General features: G+C 45.2%; 1 protein-coding gene and 1 non-coding gene across 2 annotated transcripts; one reads left to right on the top strand and one right to left on the bottom strand.

The window, feature by feature from the left end:
• Nucleotides 1-302: 302 nt before the first annotated feature.
• On the bottom strand, nucleotides 303-1,145 carry LOC111207982. The gene is made up of 2 exons (XM_022706640.1): nucleotides 740-1,145; nucleotides 303-637 (listed from the first exon to the last, which is right to left on the bottom strand). The coding sequence occupies exons 1-2, from the start codon at nucleotides 1,143-1,145 to the stop codon at nucleotides 303-305; spliced, it is 741 nt and encodes a 246-aa protein (XP_022562361.1).
• An 884-nt stretch (nucleotides 1,146-2,029) lies between these two features.
• Nucleotides 2,030-2,136, top strand: LOC125588036. The gene has a single exon (XR_007324432.1). It is a non-coding gene; the product is annotated as a small nucleolar RNA R71 (small nucleolar RNA).
• The last annotated feature ends 19,170 nt before the right edge of the window (nucleotides 2,137-21,306 follow it).

Raw genomic sequence — 21,306 nt, 5'->3', positions numbered from 1 at the left:
GGCGTTTAAAATCATTTCTCCCATTGCAAGTGAATGCAACCTATATGCTCTAGACTCTCCTAAAAATGCAAGTGATACAATCTATATGATTTTTTTTTTTTTTTTTTTTTTTTTAATATGCAAATAGGTATGCAATGCATGACTCAATGAACAACATCAAAGCAAACATGATCAAATACTTGGTACCTCCCCCAAACTTAAATGACACAGTCTCTGTGTTGTCAAGTAGAGAGAGATACCCAAAAGCGAAAGCTAATATGCAAAAATGAAATGGTATATACAAGGGAAAGTAGAGAAATACCTCAAGTGGAAAGTTGAGAAGGAGGATCCTTCTCAATGTAGGGGTCTCCACAAGTGATGGTTCCATAATACTCAACATCCAGTGGAGACTGAATTGGGTAAGAGACAGCTTTGTTGACATTGAGGAGTGTGACCTTCTTGTTGGCAAAATCGATGCAAGTACCCACAGTAGTAAGGAATGGTGTGCCCAGGATCAATGGAACTCTCTTCTCAATTGCCATCTGCAAGACAGTGAGGTCTATAGGGATGGTGCAAGATCCAATCTTCAAAGGGAAATCCTTGATGACGCCAATAGGGGTAGTAGAAGAAGAATCCCCAAACGTGAGAGAGGAAGTATCTGACTCCATGTGTTCAATCTCAAGACTCTTCACCATCTCCATTGAGATCACATTCACACTTGCACCGGAATCAACAAGAGCATCATCAAAGGTGAGCTTACCAAGGGAGCAGGACAAGGTGAACTTCCCTTGGGATTCTAGTTTAGGGAGAGACTTTGGTATGATGGTTGGATCAAGTTTCAAAGTTGAAATGTTGAGGAGCTCTGCTACTTCTGCTTGGTGGTCTACAATGTCCTTGATGAGCATCATTTGGACATGAGCCTCACGCATACCCGAGATCTCTGGAAGCTTAACTCCAATATCACTTAAGTCTTTTCTGAACTTGGAAATTACCTTCTTTTGAGCTTTGGTGAGGACCCTTTGTGGAAATGGGAGCTTGTCATAGGGTGACTGCTCAACCTCAGTGGTGTCCTCCAGCTTGACTTCTTTCAGCTTCCGGTTAGCTCTCTTCGCAACTGGTTTCTCAGCCATGGGTGCATCTCCCTTCAAAATCTTTACTTCAACCATTTTGTCAGCTTCCTTCACAATCTTTGCTTCAGCTTTTGCTACAATCAGATGTTGAACCTGTTCAATCTCAGTTCCAAACACCAATCTTTCAATTGGGTTTTTGCTCAGATTTTCCAGGTAGAGACCCTTGCTGGCGATTCTGGTGAGTGGTCATGGAAGCAAACTGGTTTTCCAAAGCCATGAACTTGTTGTTGAGCTCATTGTAACTTCCATCAATCTTGGAGTGAAGGTTCTTCAACTCATATCCAACCTGCTTTTCACTTCTAGTCTGAGACTCCAAGATCTGTTTCAGTAGAACATCAGTGCTGCTTTCCTGAGGAGTAGAGGTAGAAGGATTAGCTTGTTGTTGAAAAGACTGGTTCCCTTTGTTGGAGAAACCAGGAGGAGGGTTTTGCTGAGGCTGATAGTTGCCTTGCTGGTTGTTCCTAGGCGGATAACCACTATGTTGGTTGTTAGGATATGATTTTTGTTGGTAGTTGTTGTACTGAAAGTTGGGCTCTTTCTTGTACCAGCTACCATTGTTGTTGATGAAACACAACTCTTCTTGCCCTTCCAAACCCTCAACCTCATGGACAACAGGTGGTGTCTCTTGGCTTGGGTTACCAACAAAGTGCAGCTGCTCTTGTTTGGCTTTATCAGCAAGGAGGATGTCTATCTTATCCTGGAGAGCTTTGATCTCTTTCCTCGTCTGCTTATCATCACCCCTACTGCCCCTGTCGTGGTCTCCACTGTATACTGCATCACTCTTTACCATGTTGTCAACCAGCTCTTCTGCATCATCTTCAGTTCTTCCCAAGAAGAACCCATTGCTAGCTGTATCCAGTCTGGCTCTGTACTTAGGAAGAGCACCACGGTAGAATGTGCTCAGCAAGCTTTCTTTAGAGAAACCATGGTGAGGGCATTGAGCTTGGTAGCCCTTGAATCTCTCCCAGGCTTCACTGAATCCTTCCAAGCCCTTCTGTTGAAAGCTGGAGATCTCATTTCTCAGCTTAGCAGTTCTTGAGGATGAGAAGAATTTCTCCAAGAATGCTCTCTTGCACTCATCCCAAGTAGTGATAGAGTCGCTGGGTAGAGACTTCTCCCACTGACGTGCGTTATCCCCCAAAGAGAAAGGGAATAGCTTGAGCTTTAAAGCATCTTCGGACACACCATTGGTTTTTGACAACCCATAGTAGCTGTCGAACCTATCCAAGTGATCAAATGGGTCCTCTAGAGCCAAGCCATGATACTTGTTGTTCTCGATCACGTTGAGGAGTCCTGACTTGACCTCAAAGTTGTTGGCTGCCACAGCCGGTGCTCGGATTCCCAGTCTATAACCATGAATGTTGGGGCGGTCATAAGTACCAATGGGTCGAGCTACCCGCGGTTGGTGTTCTGCCCCTTGTTGTGGATCTGCCATATCAACGTCCAATTGTTGCTCTTCTTCTCTTCTAGCTCTAGCACACACTCTCTCTAAAGCTCTGATGTCTGCTACTATTGGAACTAGGTTTGATGGACCCCTGCTCCTCAAGTTCATACACCTGAAAGTTAAAAAGGTAGGTGAAGAAGAAGAGTCAGTAACAAAACAAAATTTAAAATGACTTAGTCTCAAGCAAGTGACTAAATCTCAATGTTTAAATCTACTCAGAATTTGGCAACGGCGCCAATTTGGTGTTAGGAGTTTTCAAGGCTCCTAAGACAAATGTTGTAGTATAAAAGATTGTCGAACCAGTTCTGAGAGATATGAAAGCACCGAGAATGCAAGTACTCACTTAATCTAAGTGCAACCAATGATTTAGATGAGTTTTAAGCTATGACTAAAACTAAAAAGCAATAACAGAATGATACTTTCTTGACTAAGGAAAAAGAGAACTCATGGGCATAGGGATTAGACCTTGGGTGATCAAGTATCGAACTAAGGATGACAAATGATCAATCAAACTATCAACCTTAAGCCTAGACACAATTCTAAGCAAGCTCTATGCCTAGATGAATGCTCATTTGCTAACATATCTCAAACATCAAATGTCTTTGGTTGAATAATATGAAAGCAATCATTACTAACAAGTCTATTAGCTATCTTAGCATCTTTAACAACAAATGTATTTGGCAAAGTATACTAAAAGCCTAGGAGAGTTGTCTCAGACATTTCATCGAACACCTTTCGGGTGGAAAATGCCTATTGATCAACTTTTGAGTGGTCAACTCAGAAGATGCATTAAGAATACTCTACTAGCAAGGAATAAGAATGATCTACACTAAAACATCCTAGAACTAACCTAATCACCCTTAATCTCCCTAACCCATGAATTCAAAAGGTGATTACTCACTAATCTCCATGATTCCTCTTAAACCCATATTGGATTTCAGATTAATCATGTAGAGAAATAGATAAGAAATCAACAAGAACACAAGAACATAACAATCAAAAATCCAAGAGATGAACTTCTCCAGAGAGTTTTTGTGTCTTTTTCAATAGATCAAAAGATAATCTGCCTGCCGGCTACAAAAGGTCTTTAAAACATAGGTTTTTCCAAGTGCAAAACGTCCAAAATAAATTGCAAAAAGGTCCTCGGGAAATCATGATTTTCGGCAGAAAAGTAACGCGGAGCGACCTCGGCACGTCGCTGCGAGAGGTCGCTCCGGGGTCGTTTCTTCGCGAGCGACCTGGCTGTGTCGCTCAGAAGACGTCGCTCCCGGGTCGTCTCGGCATGGAACGCGAGCGACTTGAGCTGGTCGCTCTGAGGGGTCGCTCCAGGATGCTCGACTTTGGTGTCTCCGGACGAGAGGACGCGAGCGACCTTTGTGTGTCGCTCCAACAGGTCTCTCCGGACTTCAGGAGCGACCTCAGTGGGTCGCTCTGAGAGGTCGCTCTGAGCTTCGTTTTGTGCTTCCACTGGGATGAAATGGCGAGCGACTTCTCCGCATCACTCTGGTAAGGTCGCTCTGATAAGGCAGGTCAGAGCGACTTGCTGGTGTCGCTCCGGGAAGTCGCTCCCAACGCTCTGTTTGTCCAATGATCATCTTTACACCTCTTTCGAGCTCCAAACATCCCCAAGAACTCCATGTGGCACTCCAGTACCTAATAGAGACTCATGTATGCAAAATGCAACCTAAACATGTCTAAATCCTAATCTCTATGATGAAAATGTTTATGAATGAATGGATAAAACAATGCAAATATGCAAGATATCAGCCCTGCTCAGACTGGTTCTACTGAGGCATCACCTGAGGAACGACAAAAAAAGAGAGCGAAGAAGAAATCTGTCGAGGAAGGGGCACGTCGTTCTGTTGACGGGGATCATCCCGATAATCTTCCTGCGTCTGAAGATCCTTCGAGGAGTGGAGGAAAGGCGTCTGGATCCGACGGTGATCCTCGAAGTGAATCTCCATCGAGTGAGAGGGCTGTTCCTACGTCGGCGACGAGGAAGGGCGTTCAGAGTGAAGGTTCACTATCGAAGAGGGCGAGGGTTAAATTTCCAAACCGCGTGGATTTCATGTATGATGAGAAGACTCCCTTAGTGTTTAATCCTCTACAGTGCGCGGAGTTGACGCTTCAGATCCGTGGCGGGACGAGGGAGTTGCCGCCAATAGGGGACCTATACTTCAAGGACGAATACATCGATGCCGCTTTCACGAGAAAACGGGTAACTTACTTACCCTTTTCACTAGTTCAAACAGGACCCTTTCGTAAGCTAAAGAAAATCATTCTTGCTCGTCGAGAAGTATGACAGTGCCTTGAAGCAAATGATGATACAATTAGGCGCGGCGGAGAAACTTGCGAGGACCAGGCTGAGCGCGATTGAGAGGTTGTGGGCTGAGAACAAGAAGGCTAACGACAAGGCGGCTGAGGAAAAAAAAGTTCTTCGAGTCAAGTTCGAAGAACTCGAAGGCAAGCTAAAGTCTGATCGACTTCCGAAGAAGGAGCTTATGCGCGAGAAGACTCGTCTGGAGCAGACTGCTGCTGCCCTTGAGAAGGAGAAGGCGGAGCTTGAAGAAGAGAGGGATGCTGTTGTTGAGACGCTGGTCAAGGTGAGGCAGCGTTTAAAGGACTCTCGAATCCAGGAAGTTACTCGCGAGAGGGTCAAGGTTCAAACTGCCATGGCAGACAAGTCTACTCGCTGCTTCGGTCAGGTGAGAGACCACTTAGCTCGCCTTGACGCCTTCGAGAAAGCCAAGAATCTGTATGGACAGGCCTCGGGAACGAGAAAATGCCTCGAGGTGATAAGGGACAACGGGACGGAGATCCCACAGGAAATGATAAACATTTTCATAGAGCAGGAGAAGCTTCATGAGGCTGAGGCTGCAAAACTTCGCATTGACCCGCTTTCCGAGAGCGACCTTACTTTGTCCCCTCTCAACCTTCATTCTAGGTTTGTTAACGAGGAGTTTATGGCGACACTTGACCCGTATGAGTCGAACGTTGGCTTGATTGGATCGGAGTCGGCTTCCCAGCTCATTACTTCACGTGAAGTCGTTGAGGACCAGTCCAGAGAGTTAGCGGTAGACGTCACATCTGCCCCCACGGAACGGGTCGCGGTTACGGAGGAGAAGAGTCCTGAGAAAGAGAACCCTGAGACGGGTGACGTCTTAATCCAGAAAGGGGGGACTGAGAACGTAGGTCCTGAAGACCTTGTTCTCGTCTCCGACACTTCTTCCGAAAGGCGAGAGGACGAGGAGGGGGAAAGCGAGCGAGGTGAGAAGACGCCATCGCTTAGACTAAACGAGGAGGAGGTAACAAGCGAGGTCGGGAAAGGGAGTACTTCAAGCATCCCGTCCTTAGGTGTGGATCTTCCTGCTCTTGTTCCCGCTCAAGTTGGTCCAACTATTTCTGCGGCCGAAGACCCCCAGGATCCTCCTGCTCTGAGTGTCCTGACTGGGAACGGAAATGACCAAGATTCCGCTGCTTGATCTTCCATCTGTGTTGTATTATTATTTTTTTTGTTTTCCGTCGAAATGTGTTTGTGGTCCTGGTCGACCCTTTTGTTGTATGTTTAGACACGTTTTTACCTTATCGGCGAGTTGCTGTTTAAGCAAACTTTAGGTTCGTATGTTGTTGTTTTCTTTTATCTGTATTTGCAGTGTCTAAAAAATCAAAATTTGCCTGAAAGTCTCGTAGTATGTTTGCTTAGAAACGATAGGTCCTTGATCTTTAATTTTTGCAAATAGATAACCAAACAAGCCGTTAAGGGACTTTTGCATGTCCTCGTCGCATTTCGGTTGAGATAATGTCTAAAGACGCTATTCAATTCCGAAAGACGAGAGACCTAATTTAAGAGGGAAAGGTTCTTTTATCCGTTTTTCAAATGACAGTCGAGTTTTGGGTAGCTAATCCTTTACTCGTCAATCTAAAAAAAGGGTATAGATTTCGCTCTTTTTGGTCGGTCAATGCATTTGGGGCATAGGTGACTGACAACCGTTGCGTCCTTCAGCCAGATGTATGATCAGGACATCGCTGAATAGTGGGATGTGAGTGTCCGCGTACTGCCTGTTGGCGGTACGGGAATCACTTGATGCGATGAGCGTCTTACGACAAGTGGGGTTCATCGATCACTCGTTAGTCGATTGAGACTGAAACAAAGTCTGGATTTTGGTGTAGTTACAGCTGGACCGGTTAAGGCTGCCTACGTACCTCAGTTGAGGATCAAGCCATTCGTAGTTAGTTTTACCCGAGTAAAAGTGGCTGTTTGAAGCGCATTTACTTGGTTGAGTAGAAGTGACCGCGGAGGTGCAACTACTCGGTTGAGTGGAAGTGACCGCGGAGGTGCATCTACTCGGGTTTTTTTTTGTTTTTTTGAGATTTGACCTTTCTACGAGTAGAAATGTCGCAAGTGCATTGAGTTCCTTAGTGTTCTCGAACACTTTGCGCATGACGAGGTCACCGAGTTCGACGGGTCTGGCCCAGACCTTTTTGTTGTAGTTGCTCCCTATTTGATGCTGATAGTTTTGGATCCGGAGCAGAGCTTGGTCCCTTCGCTCTTCGATCTCGTCGAGGGCGTCGAGAATCATCTCCTTGTTGAGTTCTATGTACTGGGGCATCTTCGAACGTCGGAGGCTTGTAACGTTGACCTCTGCAAGGGCTATAGCCTCGACACCGTATGCAAGGGAGAAAGGTGTTGATTTAGTCGAACCTCTTGGTGTCGTGCGGTGACTCCACAGGACTATGTCGAGTTCATCGGCCCTATGTCCTTTCTTCACATCTTGACGTTTCTTGATGCTGTCAAATAATAAGCTTGTTGGAGGATTCTGCTTGGCCATTTCCTTGCGGGTAGTGAGGGGTATTTCCTTGCGGGTAGCGAGGGGTGGAAGGGATTAATCGGATGTCCCATTTGCTGCAGAATTCTTTGAAATTGCCTGACATGAACTGCGATCCGTTATCAGTAACAATTTCATAAGGTAGACCGTTTCGGCAGATAAAGTTCTTCCATACGAAGCTGCGGACTTCTTTGTCCGTGCAGCCCATTTCTCAGCTGGGAGTTCTCCCCTGCTAAGATAGTCGATGAACTCTGTACTCCAGTCGGGGTCGAACCCTTCGATGTCTGGCGTGGTGGTCCTGTTACTAGTCCCACGGTCGGTGATCGGGGCCACGGTGACCGTTTGGTCGGTCAAGGTGTCAATACTTGGCTTCTCAATTCGGTGTATTGGGATGGTTTGTTTAACCTGATCTCGAAGCTTGCTGCCAAAGGCTACGAGGGCGTCGGCGCATACGTTCTCTCCTCTGGGGACTTTGATGAGTTATAAGAATTTGAACTCAGCTGCTAACCCTTGGACTATCTTGAGGTAAGCTTCCATTCGGTCATTGCGGGAGTCGTAGTCGCCACTGAACTGACTGGCGACCAGCTGTGAGTCGCAGTAGGTGCTTAGACGTTTGGCCTTGACAGCTTTGGCTAAGCGGAGTCCGGCGATCAAAGATTCGTATTCTGCATCGTTGTTCGACGCTGGGAAGCCGAAGCTAAAAGACTGTCTGATCAATTCTCCGGTCAGGGACTGTAACTGGACCCCGGCCCCTGCGCCCTTGTTGGTTAAAGATCCGTCAACATGAAGGGTCCAGTTTGGGTTCGGGAGTGCGAGGTCTTGCTCCAGTTCTGGAGCCAGCTCAACTAAGAAATCCGCAAGGACCTGGGACTTTGCAGCCGTTCGGTTCTTGTAAGTGATATCAAACTCACAGAGTTCGATAGCCCACTTCGTTAGTCTTCCGGACCTGTTGGTGTTCTGGAGTATTGTTCGGAGGGGCTGGTCGGTCAGTACCTCCACCGAATGTGACTGAAAATACGGGCGGGGCTTTCTTGCCGCTTTGACGGTGGCCAGCGCCATCTTCTCCAGAGTTGGGTATCGCGTCTCTGGGCCTGTCATACGCCTGCTTGTGTAGAAGATTGGTTTTTGCTCGCCGTGATCTTCCTTTATCAGAACACTGCTGACTGCTGCGGGGGATACCGCGACGTAAAGGGATAGAACGTCCCAGACATCCGGCTTGACGAGTGCAGGCGGTGTAGTCAGATATTGTTTAAATTGAGCAAATGCTTCTTCGCACTTCTCGTCCCAGATAAAAATTTTACTCCCACGTAGGAGATCATAGAATGGTAAACGTTTGTCGGTAGATCGAAAGATGAACCGATTAAGTGCAGCAATCTGACCCGTGAGCCGTTGGACTTCTCTACTATTTTTTGGACTTGGGAGGTTCAGGACCGCTGAGATCTGCTTCTGGTTGGCTTCGATTCCTCGTTGTGTTACAATGTAACCGACGAATTCACCTGAGGAAACTCCAAAGGTGCACTTCGCCGGATTTAATTTCATGCCGTACTTGTTGAGAGTTTGTGGGAACCGAAATTCGCACTGTCAATTTCCGTTTAAATAAGGAAACTAGGAAAACCCTAATTTCCCAGAGGTCCCGGATATCTGCTAATACCACACGCCAAGCAAATCAGAACACGATAATGACAACGAAGCAGTATAAAAATCGTAAGAAGAGAGCAAAGAGAAGTCTTATTCCGAATTTGAGTATGAGCGTTTACAACAAGGTATAAGCCTGGGCTCGAAAGCTGTCGGCGAGATTCCTAGTTCTAGCAACCCTAAGACGGCTAAACCTAATTGAGTCGCAGCTCGAAATAACAAAAACGGAAAGTTGCCTAATTGCTCTAAGTGCTAAGTTTTCTCTGAAAAAGTTCCTCCTCATGCCTCTCGCCTAGGACCCCTAATATACTGGCTCCATGGTTGGTTTACACTTTTTCCTCTTCTGCCCTTAAGCCGCCATAGCATAAAAATGGAGATATTCCATTTTTTTCAGATCTTCGTAATTATCTTCAAAATTTCGTATTTATCTGCGGAAACTTGACATTTATCTTCCCTTGTGAACCAAGTGTAAACCGACATGTGGTTTACGGGCTGTTGGTTAAGAAATCGTAAGTTGGGCCTCGAGCCATGTCTTAGGTCCCTTTGGGACGTCTATCGACTCGAAGCGTTTATTACGGCTTCTTTCGATAAAGAATGAACTTTTCGCGGTTTTTACGGTAAATTTTGATTTATAACTTAGAAATGGCGGGGACCGTGAGATGGGTTCGCTACGGTATTCGGGAGATAGCATCGAAAGGTAGACGAGAATGCATGGACTGATGTCGTATCGACGTTTCGGAAGAGCTCGGTCGCTACTTAGCGACTAAACTTTGGTTCGAGCTCGGTTGCTACGTAGCGACCGAGCTCTGGCTCGAGCTTGGTCGATACGGCTTGAGCTCGGTCGCTACGTAGCGACCGAGCGGAATGGACGTTTGGTCGCTACGTAGCGACCGAGCGTAACACGTGTTTGGTCGCTGCGTAACGATCCTTCTCGAGCTTTTGTCCGATGATTCGCGTTTCTTCCGCAAAGCTTTTCGTAAAGAAGAATCTTTTTCGAAAAAGTTTTGGTCGAAGAAGTTTTCTGCATTTTTCTTCTTCGGGGATTTGAACGTTAACTTCGTCGTAACCGTTTTTGACCCCAACAGTTAGCCTCCCAGCTCATTGGGAACGTGGATTTCTAGCGAGGTCCCAATGCGTGGTATGGCGAGTTTGGAGGAGATTGGTGTATTTGGGCGAAGTTCATGTCCAAAAATCCGCAAGTAAATAGTAATTTCTCATGCCTATAAGAACGGAGGTAACTTATTCACAATCTTCACACTTACTCATTCTCATAGAGAGGTTTTTCTTGAAAAGTTGTTTCTCTTTCTCTCTGTCATTTCCTTCTTGATTTTAAAGAAAAAGAAAAACACGAGATGTCGAGTAAGAAGAGGAGTTCGAAGAAAGGGTCCTTGCCCGCGAACATTTCTGAAGAGGTTCGAGTGCCGAAGATGGAATTCGTTCCTCATTCGGTAGACCCAGCCGAGAACGAGGCATGGTGGGTGGTGTGTTACGGTTCGATCACGCCTCCCATAGAAAAATTATTCCCGGTCATGAACCATCGCCCGGTGGAGGCAGGTGCACCGAGTAGGAGTACTAGTGGATTCCTCGAGGTCATGCGGTCGTTCTACCATATTTCGAACGCGGTGGAATTCAAGGTTCCTCGTCAAGGAGAATGCGCTAGTAGTCCCCCGGAGGGCTTCTTTACTTGTTACGAGGCATTAGTAGTGCGTTGCCATTTATGGTTTCTGATCCCCGAGATCATTGTCCGTGTGTTGGGTCGTTTCGGGGTGGCGATAAGCCAACTGAATCCTCTTGGCATCCAGCACCTCATAGGAGAGTTGTATCCCACTGTTTCGGAGGTTGCCGAACGATCGTCCCTTTATCAACCCTCTTGCTCCGTTTCCTGAGGACATTATTGCGATGAGGGATCTGCTCAGGAATAGTCCTTTTTCTGGACTTCTTTTACGCCGAAGAGAGTTCGAAAGGCGTTGAGGTTTGATCATCTTGGTCCTGGTTTGGGCAGAGAAACAAGGAGTGATTCCGAGCCCGAAGACCAAGGCCCCAACGCCGGTCCCAATGCCGCTCCCACTATTGTGATGGGGCTGAGTTCTTTGAAGGGTAAAGATATTGATCTCGGCGACCTGGAGTTTTCGGTGGACGATTGCATGCTTCCAGGATGGGATCCGAACCTTGCTTTTGGCGATGGAAGTGGTACGAGCGAGGTCCCTATTCCAGACTTTGATGATTTCTTCGCTGATCTTCCGTCGGGCTTTGATGCTCTTCAGGCCACGAGCGAGTCAGGGAGGCCAAAATTTGTTGCGGAAGGATCTCGCATCATTAACGGGGTATAAATTTTAAGAATTCTGACGATCGTTATTATTATTATTTTTTTACTTATAACGTGTCAATCGGTTTTATAGGGTTTGAACTTGCTTGGATCGGCCATTGAAGCGAGCCATAGAGAGGCCATGATCTATCGCTTTAAAGCGGAGAAGGCGGAAAAGGATCTTGCTCGCATGCGAGACGAGATGTTGGCGCGAGACGCTCAACTCGCTCGTGATCATGCCAGGGCTGTTCGCAGAGCGGAACGGAAGGGCAAGAGGGAAATTGTCGAGGTGATGAAGACTCGCGCTTCTAAATTCCAGGTTGAGTACGGGAATATTAAGGGTGCTTTCAACTCGCTGGGCGACTTCCGTGAGTGTCGCGGCTCTGTTGGTAGCCTTTGGAAGACGCAGGAAGATGACTACGTTTTCGAGAGGGAGATGAAGTTAATGATGGGTGGCATGAAGGATTATGCTCACGCTGAGGCGACCATTCCTCCGATCGATGGGAAGATCCAGGGATTCTGGGATCCTATCCCGGTTTCCCCTGATACCATAGAAACTACGACTGATTTTGCCGGTGACGATGAGGAAGTGAACTTTCCCGCGGATGCATTCGGAGCTTCCTTGTCCGGGAGTTTTAACTTTGATCTAGGAGCGTTTTAACGGGAAGGAGTTTTTCCTTTTATCTAGTATTTAGCGGCCGAGTGTGGCCTTTGTTCATATATGTGTGGCCAAGTGTGGCCTTTGTACGGGCCTTTTTTGGCCGCTTTTATCGGGACTGGTCGTTGGTGGCTCTGAACCCCTACCGCTATGCGGTTTATATTGGATGTTTGTTTGAGTTACTTTGTTTTAGAGTGGGTTTTGAAGTAAACATGAGTTGTCGTCTCATATTTATCTTCGTTGAGGCGTTCAATCTGTTAGTTTGTTCGAGACGTGAGTTTTCGTAAAAATTATTTACGATCTTCCAGGAACGTTGAGATATGAACGAAGAGACATGTTTTAGGATCTCGTTTCGTTTAGATATCATGTCTTTGAGTTGTCTGAGACCAATGCGATGGTTTTAGGGCAAGACGTAGGTTTACTCTCGGCTTTAAGGTTTGTGCGGTGACAAGCCGGCTATCGGTTTTCCTGTTGCGATTTCTACCTGATTCGTACCGATTTAAAGTCCGCAATAGGTTCTCGGCTTATACGACTTGTATGGTACGAATCGAGCATCTTTCCAGAGACAATTTTTAAGCCAACTGGAAGTGCTAGACCAAAATTTAGATTTTTTTTTGTAGCGCGCTTTTGTCCTTGCGTTGGACGTTTGAAGATCAAAAGAGTGATCAAGTTGCGTTTGTTTAAGACGGCTGATGTGTTCGTCGGGGCCAATCGACGAACGGAATGTAAGATTTGTAATGGTCGCGTTCGGACAATTTGTTCGTATCATCTCGATTTTTAACTTGGCGACGTCTCGCAGTTATTTCGAAGACTATACGTATATTACTGAAGTGAGATTGTTTTGCGATTTTGTCTTAAAAAGAGCGACGCATATTTCATAAAAATTTTTGAAATCTCGATAGAATTCGATTACAATAACGCATCTTTTCCTATGTGGGAGTATACGAGTATACGCACCCACTCCCCCCCCCCTTTTAGTGAGGGGGATAGCTGCACGCGTCCTTCGACGAACTGCCTACGTACCCCTTTCGAGGATCATGCCATCTCGTAGTTCTGTTTTACGCCACGAGCGTTTTTACTCAGCGGTTGTCGCCGTGCTGACCGCCTTGATCGAGATGATCGTGGCAGGGTCAGTGTTCTCTTCCGTAAGTTCCGGTTGAGTTATAGTGTTGGCTTCGGCCTCATGTTGAGTTTCGACACCCGAAGCGTCTACGTCGGCAGATGATGTGAAATCGTCTTTTCTCGAAACGTTGTTGGTCGAAGATTTATCAATCTTCGTGCGTTTGCGATTTATCGTTGCAGAGGTTGTCATAAGTTGTGTTCTGCGAGGAAGCACAGTCGCGACTGTATCTGACATCCCCAGATAGCTGCGACTCCGTTTGGGGTCGGGAATTTGATGCCCAGGTGGTACGTCGTTGGAACGGCTTGCATGGCGTTGAGCCACGGGGTTCCCATGATCAAGTTGTAGATGGCAGGATTATCGACTACCACGAACTCTACGATTTTTCTGACCTCCTTGGCCATGACAGGTAGCTGAATTGATCCGAGGGTCATCGATACTTCGCCAGAAAAGCATGTGAGTGGCTTCGGAGTTGGAGTTACTTCTCCGAGTTTGATGCTCATCCGATTGAGAGTGTCGCGGAAGATTACATTGACCGCGCTTCCCGTGTCGATGAGTACTCTTCCGAATCCAGATCTCGTATGACGAGGTCTATGACGAGCGGATCGCAGTGAGGCTGATCGATCCCGCCGGTTTCCTCCTTTGTCAAGGTGATTGAGCAATTGTGATCGTCTCGGGTAGGAGACCATGTAGGCCAGTTCGCGCTTGACTCCGCCTTCCGCTGGCAAGCCTTGATGGCCGAAACCGTATCGTTGCAGAATTGTGATCCTCCGATGATCATGTTGACTCTACGACAATTGTTATCGTTCCCTTTGTCGTCTGGCCTCCTGCCGCGTTTATCCCCAAATTGGTTTCTATGAGGAGATCTCTCCGCGGGAAGATTTCCGTCCGGCTTCGGGGGGCGATCGGCCTCGAGGATGAGATCTTTCACGCTGGTCACTTCCGAGAGTTCTCCGGCCAGCCTTGCCCCCAAGACCTTGCAGTTAGTCGTGGAGTGTCCTCGGAATTGGTGGAACTCGCAGAAGGTGTTTTCATCATATCCTTGGTTGCGAGTCCACGTATTACCCGTGGTTCGGCCCTGGTCTGAGCCGATCGCGTAATTATGCGCTCCTTGGAGTTCTTCCCCCTCGTGATGGACATACTTGTTGTTACGAGGGTTCTTCTTCCTCGTTTTTGGGTCTACATCTTTTGAGGACGATCTCGCCGACTTATGCTTCTGCGATAAGATTTTCGTTTCTTCCTCGATCATGATGTAGTCCGTCGCCTTGTAGAGGGCGTCTTGGATCGTCCGCGGTTTTTCGAGGGATATCCATTTTCTGAACTTCGACTTGTACCAGAGCGTCTTTCTGAGCGCATCGATGGCCACCTTGTCGCTTATCCCTCTGACCCTGGACATTACCAACTTGAATTGGCTGATGAACTCGCGGAGGGGTTCCTCTTCCCTCTGGGACAGACTCCAGAGATCGACATCGGAAGTTTCTCTATCTTATAACATAGAGTATTGCTTGAGAAATTCCGATGCGAGCTGTCGGAAACTCCCTATAGAGTTTCGCTTAAGGCGCGCGAACCATTCGAAAGCTGCTCCTTCTAGATTCTCGACAAACAGGCGGCAGTAGCCGGTGTCTTTCTCGCCGTCCTTCAGCCTCGCTCTTCCCATCGTGATATGAAAAGCCTGAAGGTGAGCTCTCAGATCGGTCGTACCATCATACTTCGGTACCTTGATTTTTCCTGGATCGGATTCGTGTCTTCCGAGCCCCTTCCAGCAGTCTGTCGATCTCGGGGGCCGCGCTCGTAGCGTGATGGATTTGGGATTTCACGGCTCTTACTTCTGCCGCAGTCTTGGTGATATAGTCGCGAAGATCGCGCATATCCGACGCCTCGTCAGCTGATTTCTGCGCTTGTCGGCGTTTACTGCGAGTGAGCTCGGTTTGTTTTTCAGCCAGCTCTTCCTGTTCGTTCCAATAGAGGATTTCCTCCTCTTTTGTCATTGGTTTGTCGAACGGAGAGATTTCCCGAGTGAATTGGCTTTTGGTCCTTCTTGGATGTCTGTCGGCGTCCTCATCAGTATTGTTGGAGACATCGCTAGGATCCAGGTCGACTTGCTCGACTCCGTTGTCCTCCGAAACCTTCGCGGGAGGCGGAGGGCTTTCGGAGTTTCCCTTTTCGATGGGAGATCTCTCGCAAGGGTTTTGACCCGAAGGTCGTTCCTGCGCGGCTCCAGGCCTGTTGAGTGGGTTTGCGAAGTCGAGTCTTTTCCCCCGGACTTTAGTGGTTCCGCGGGGGCGGATTTCTCGAGTCCTTGCCGTTAAAGTTTCAACTTGTTTGGTCGAGGTGCTCACTAACTTATCATGTTCTTCCGACCTTTTTTCGTAGGTGGCGAACATCTTTTTAAACTCCTCGAGTGCTGCGGCGTTGGCTGGTGCGTTGGCCGCGAATACGTCCGGTGCCGGAGTGTGGAGATCAGTGCCGCTGCCTCCGTTAAGAGGAGTTTGCACGTTATCCGCGTCGTCAGTTGACATGTCTGGTTGAGCGTGATGTGGTTGAGAGTTAGATTGATCCGTACCCCCCCCCCCCTCCTTCTAGCGCCACACTGTGGGAACCGAAATTTGCAATGTCGATTTCCGTTTAAATAAGGAAACTAGGAAAACCCTAATTTCCGAGAGGTCCTGGATATCTGCTAATACCACACGCCAAGCAAATCAGAACACGATAATGACAGCGAAGAAGTATAAAAATCGTAAGAAGAGAAAGAGAAGTCTTATTCCGAATTTGCGTATGAGCGTTTAAAACAAGGTATAAGCCTGGGCTCGAGAGCTGTCGGCGAGATTCCTATCTAGCAACCCTAAGACGGCAAAACCTAATTGAGTCGCAGCTCGAAATAACAAAAACGGAAAGTTGCCTAATTGCTCTAAGTGCTAAGTTTTCTCTGAAAAAGTTCCTCCTCATACCTCTCGCCTAGGACCCCTTATATACTGGCTCCAAGGTCGGTTTACGCTTTTCCTCTTCTTCCCTTAAGCCGCCATAGCATAAAAATGGAGATATTCTATTTTTTCCGATCTTCGTAATTATCTTCAAAATTTCGTATTTATCCGCGGTTTTTACGGTAAAGTTTGATTGATAACTTAGAAATGGCGGGGAACGTGAGATGGGTTCGCTACGGTATTCGGGAGATAGCATCGAAGGGTAGACGAGAATGCATGGACTGATGTCGTATCGACGTTTCGGAAGAGCTCGGTCGCTACGTATAGCGACCGAACTTTGGGTCAAGCTCGGTTCCTACGTAGCGACCGAGCGGAATGGATGTGTGGTCGCTACGTAGCGACTGAGCTTTGGCTCGAACTCGGTCGCTACGTAGCGACCGAACGGAGCACGTGTTTGGTCGCTGCGTAACGATCCTTCTCGAGCTCTTGTCCGATGATTCGCGTTTCTTCCGCAAAGTTTTTCGTAAAGAAGAATCTATTTCGAAAAAGTATTTATCGAAGAAGTTTTCTACGTTTTTCTTCTTCGGGGATTTGGACATTAACTTCGTCGTAACCGTTTTTGAACCCAACAGAGTTTCGAAGCAATCTCGTCGATGGCGGATGTGATCAGCGGCGTGTAGCGACTTAACAAGCATGTCATCAATGTATACTTCCATGGTGTCGCCCAACTTATCTGTGAACATTCTATTCTCGAGTCGTTGGTAAGTTGCCCCTGCGTTCTTTAAGCCGAACGGCATGACCTTATAGCAGTAGGTTCGCCTATCTGTGATAAAGGCCATTTTCTCGCGATCATCAGGGTGCATCATGATCTGATTGTATCCGGAGAAACCATCCATGAACGTGAGCATCTCATTTCCGGCGGTGGATTCGACTAGACGGTCAATATTGGAAAGAGGGTAGCTGTCCTTTGTTAACCACATAGGGTAACGTACCTCAGCGATAGAGCCAGCACCGAGTAGCCGTTCGACCTCTTCGTTCACAGCTTTAGACCTGTCAGGATCAAGCTTTCATCTCTTTTGTCGAATGGGATTGAAGGTTGGGTCGACATTAAGCTCGTGCGTTGTTATCGCTGGATCAATTCCTTTCATGTCCGCCATGGACAATGCGAACGTAGATACATTCTCCTTGAGGAAGTCGAAGATCAACCGCTGCATATCCTCAGATAGATATGCACCGATTCGTTCGGTTCAGGTATGTGTCGTCGATGGGCAACTCAAGAATTTCGTCTTCCTGGGGGCAAACTTTGGAGATCGGGGGAGAGACGGAGTTGACAGGTAGAGAAGAATATTGGAGCTTAATAGTTGCGATCAATAGGTCTCGAGCGGCTTTCTGATCTCCTCACAACGTTTTAATTGCACTGTCCGTACCGGGAAACTTGATGCATTGGTGGTAAGTGGACGGGATTGCTTGTATCGAGTGTATCCATGGGGTTCCAAGTATCGCATGATATGGTACCTTCGTGCTTACAACAGCAAACTTGACTGTTCGAGTAACACCGCATGCGCGTACCGGAAGACGGATCGTCCCCATTATCGTTTCGGAAGATCCATTGAAGCCTGTTAATGTTCTGGATGATGCCTTAATGTCGTCGAGGTCCACTCCCATCTTTTGCAGCGTTCCCCGGAAGATGAGATCAACGGAGCTTCCCGTATCGATAAGTACTTTCGTGACCTCATACTCTCCAATTCCGAGAACGACAAGAAGAGGATCGTTGTGGGGGACGTGAATCTCGGCGGTGTCATCAGGCGAGAAGGTTATCAGAGGATGATTTGGTTGTCTAGTGGGCCACCTTTGCGAAGTCGCAACCTACCGGCGGTAATCCTTGACAGAGCGAACATAATTTCCACAGGGAGGAGAACCACCCATAATGACGTATAGTCGCCGTTTTGTTTTTACTCGCTTGGAGTTTAAAAGGGCGTGCAGGTAAGCTGATGCGTTGTCGTCGTTTTGCGACAGTGTAGGGTTGCCTAGCGTCTTAGTTTGTTCCAACCGTCTACGAAGATCTGTGGGCTTCGAGCTGTTGAGGAAAACGCGAAGATCGAACACGCTAGCGTTGAGTTTGTCTCGAAGATCGCCGCTGAGACATGACAGATGCCCTTTGGGATCAGGACCACCGGTCAAGGTATGTGGAAACCGAAATTCGCCCTGTCGATTTACGTTTAAATTAGGAAATTAGGAAATCCTAATTTCCCAGAGGTCCCGGATCTCTGCGAGAGCCGACGGCAAGTGACCAAATATATGCGGAAATCGTGACACTACAAGAAATATCGGTATTAATAGCACCCGATAAACGCTATCATATCGTTTTCATAGCGTTTCGAAGAACGCCGTGACAGCCGCAGCTATAATAGACCCCCCCCCTAGCGTAGCGTTTTTCGCGTGCTGTAACAATATACAGATATTATAGCGTTGGTCCTGTGTTATATTATACCTATTTATAGCGATTTCTTTTCGCTTTTTAAATATTTTATGTGGCACTTTTCGTGTGCCATAAAATATTTTGTTATGACATTTGTTTTTTGTCATAGAATACCTTTTTGTAACTCAGTTTTTTTTTGGATTTTTGAACATTTAATAGCAATTTTTTTGTGCCATTGAATATTATAATACAGCGTTTTACTTGTGCTATGACGTTTATATTCTAGGTAATACTGAATAGCTAATATTTTCTATATTGACACATTTTTCGGTTTGAATTACTAATTTTGTTTTTTTTATGGGATATAGAATTGGAAAATATTGTAAAAAAAAATAGAATTTTTAGTAACCGTAACCAGACTAGAAATATGCAAAAGGCACTATAATGTACCAAAAACTAAACTGGGTTTAAAAACTAAATCTAACAAAAAAAAACCAAAAATATCCCTATAACTCCTTCGAACCGCCTCCTCCGCACGTCTCCCCCGCTCTGCCTCCTCCGCCGCCACAACCTCCATCTATGAAACTCCTCCGTCATTGCTTATTCTTCTGCTTCTGCCTCTTCTCTCTGTATGCTGATGTTCTTCATCTTCTTCATCTTCTGCTTATCCCTGAAACCCAGTTTTCAAAACATAAACAGAAAAAGATTCAAACTTTCATGGAAAATTCTTTTAATCAACTTCATTTACCAAAAAAGAGCCGAAATCAGAATCAAAGAGAGAGAGAGAGAGAGAGAGAGAGAGAGAGATATTACGAGAACCTCTTCATCATCATTCACTACCTCTAAAAAATGAATCAAAAGGACCAAATCTATCAAAAGGACGGACTAGAGATTACGAATCTAAACCCTAATTGGAGCCCCGATGAGGAACTTACTCGATGGCTTAGTCGATGTCAGATTCTGTTTTGATTGGAGATTCTCTTGGGCTCGAGACATGAACCAACGAGGTGAGAAGTGGAGTCCTTCGTAAAAGATGGAGGGTTTATTCCAGAGTAGGAGAAAAGATGGAGCTACGAATTTATTGTAGGTGATTCGGGAAGTGGGTTTGGTGCTGTGATGTCGTCGGAGAAGAGGTATCAGCGGCGAGAAGGTTTGGTGGAGATGGGTCAACGAGGCGAAGGTACGAGCATAAGCTGCCATGAGTAAAGCTCAGAACTTTACAAAGAAAGGTTCGAATTCAAACGGTGTAAGACTCAAACTCGACGATTCAGAGGTGGTTTCTTGATTAGAGTAGAGATTTTTCTTTCAGGTTTACGGTAGAAGATGAGAGGAGCAGAGATCGAGAGAGAGAAAACCCACTAAAAAAAAGAAGCAAATGTTTATGTCCCTTAGATTAAATTCATCAACGGTTAAGATTACAAAAAGAAGTTATCCCCACTTTCCTGTATAAGCCAATAGAAAAGAATCACTAGGATTGCTATTGAAAAGAAGAAGAATAACGTAAAAGGAGGTGAGATAGACGGCTGTGATATAATAACCGGTAATCCTTGCCCTTCTCGACCAATGAGAAAGAAGTTTACGGATTGACACTTACTTTTAGTGTTTCTTTTGTGTTTTGATTATCATGTTGTTTAGTTTTATTATTAAAGTGCATAATCTATAGAAAGTAATAAAAATTGCAATTTAAATTTCGAGATTCTAAATAAAAGCTTAGACATGTTGAATAATTACAAGTTTTTGATGGTTATATTCTGAATAAGTATATAATTTGATTCTTAGAATATACTTGAATCTGTGACAAATATATATATATACTTGAATTTAAATTTAAACTTTCTATTATAATTCATTATGATTTAGGGATTTAGAGTTTTGAAAGTATAAGGGTTAGAGTTGTATATAAAGGTTTGTTATTAAGATTTAGATTTGATGTTTGTTGAATTTTTGGGAATATGGTTTTGGTTTTGGGAGTAGAGTTTGGGGGTCAGGGGATAGGAATTGGGGTTTAATACTAAAGTTCATAGTTAAGTTTCCAAAAATATAGTTTAGATTCAAAGTTAGATTTATGATATAAAGTTTAAAGTTTATATCTAAAGTTTTAAGTTTGAAGTATATTTAGAGTTTGGAGAATAAGGTTTGGGATTAAGTTTTGGGGTTTGGGATTAAGTTTTGGGGTTTAAGGTTTAGAGTTTACATTTAAAGTATAGATTTTAGATTAAAGGTTTCTGCTTATAGTTTAGGATTTAAAGTTTATAATTTTTTTAAAAATTATGTTTTGTTATTTCTAATTTAGTTTAAGATTTATGTTTTGGAATTTATAGATCAAAATTAAAAAGACTAAATTACGACTTAAATTTTAAAATCTTCTAATTAATACTACCATTATTGACTATTAGTTTATATTCATGACTTTGTATATACCGTTGGAATTTAGGGTTTAGAGTATTGTATTTAGGTTGCGGTTTTAAGATTTAGATTTTAAATTTGACATAAGATTTTTTAAAATAATTAAATTTTGAGTTTAAGATTAGAGTTATATTATGAAAAGACTGAAGTTTAAAGCTCATATTTAGGGTTTAAAAACATGTTTAGGGTTTAGGGTTTTGCTTTTTTTTTTTCAAAAACCACAAAAAACAAAAAAAAATTTTTTTTAATAAATCCGAATGTGCTTACAAAATTTTAACCGGTTCCAAAATTGGTTTACAAAATTATATTTGGTTTAAACATTTTGTTTACGTCTTCATTTTACGCTTGCCTTAAAACAAAAGTTCATCACTTTTAACCTTGGTTTGATCCAAGTCCATGAATATTTTACATAGAATCTTTTCAAGTCTTACACTTATCATCTTCACTTCCAGACACAAGCATC

The sequence above is a fragment of the Brassica napus genome, chromosome C5 (genome assembly GCF_020379485.1).
Source record: "Brassica napus cultivar Da-Ae chromosome C5, Da-Ae, whole genome shotgun sequence".
NCBI lineage: Eukaryota > Viridiplantae > Streptophyta > Magnoliopsida > Brassicales > Brassicaceae > Brassica > Brassica napus.
Note: the sequence above shows the minus strand (reverse complement) of the source record. Positions and strands in the feature narration are given on the sequence as shown.

Coding starts and splice junctions, on each gene's coding strand:
- LOC111207982 (XM_022706640.1), bottom strand. CDS start 1,145: ATGGTTGAAGTAAAGATTTTGAAGGGAGATGCACCCATGGCTGAGAAA. Junction 638..739: donor CACCTTGTCCTGCTCCCTTG/GTAAGCTCACCT, acceptor ACATGGAGTCAG/ATACTTCCTCTCTCACGTTT.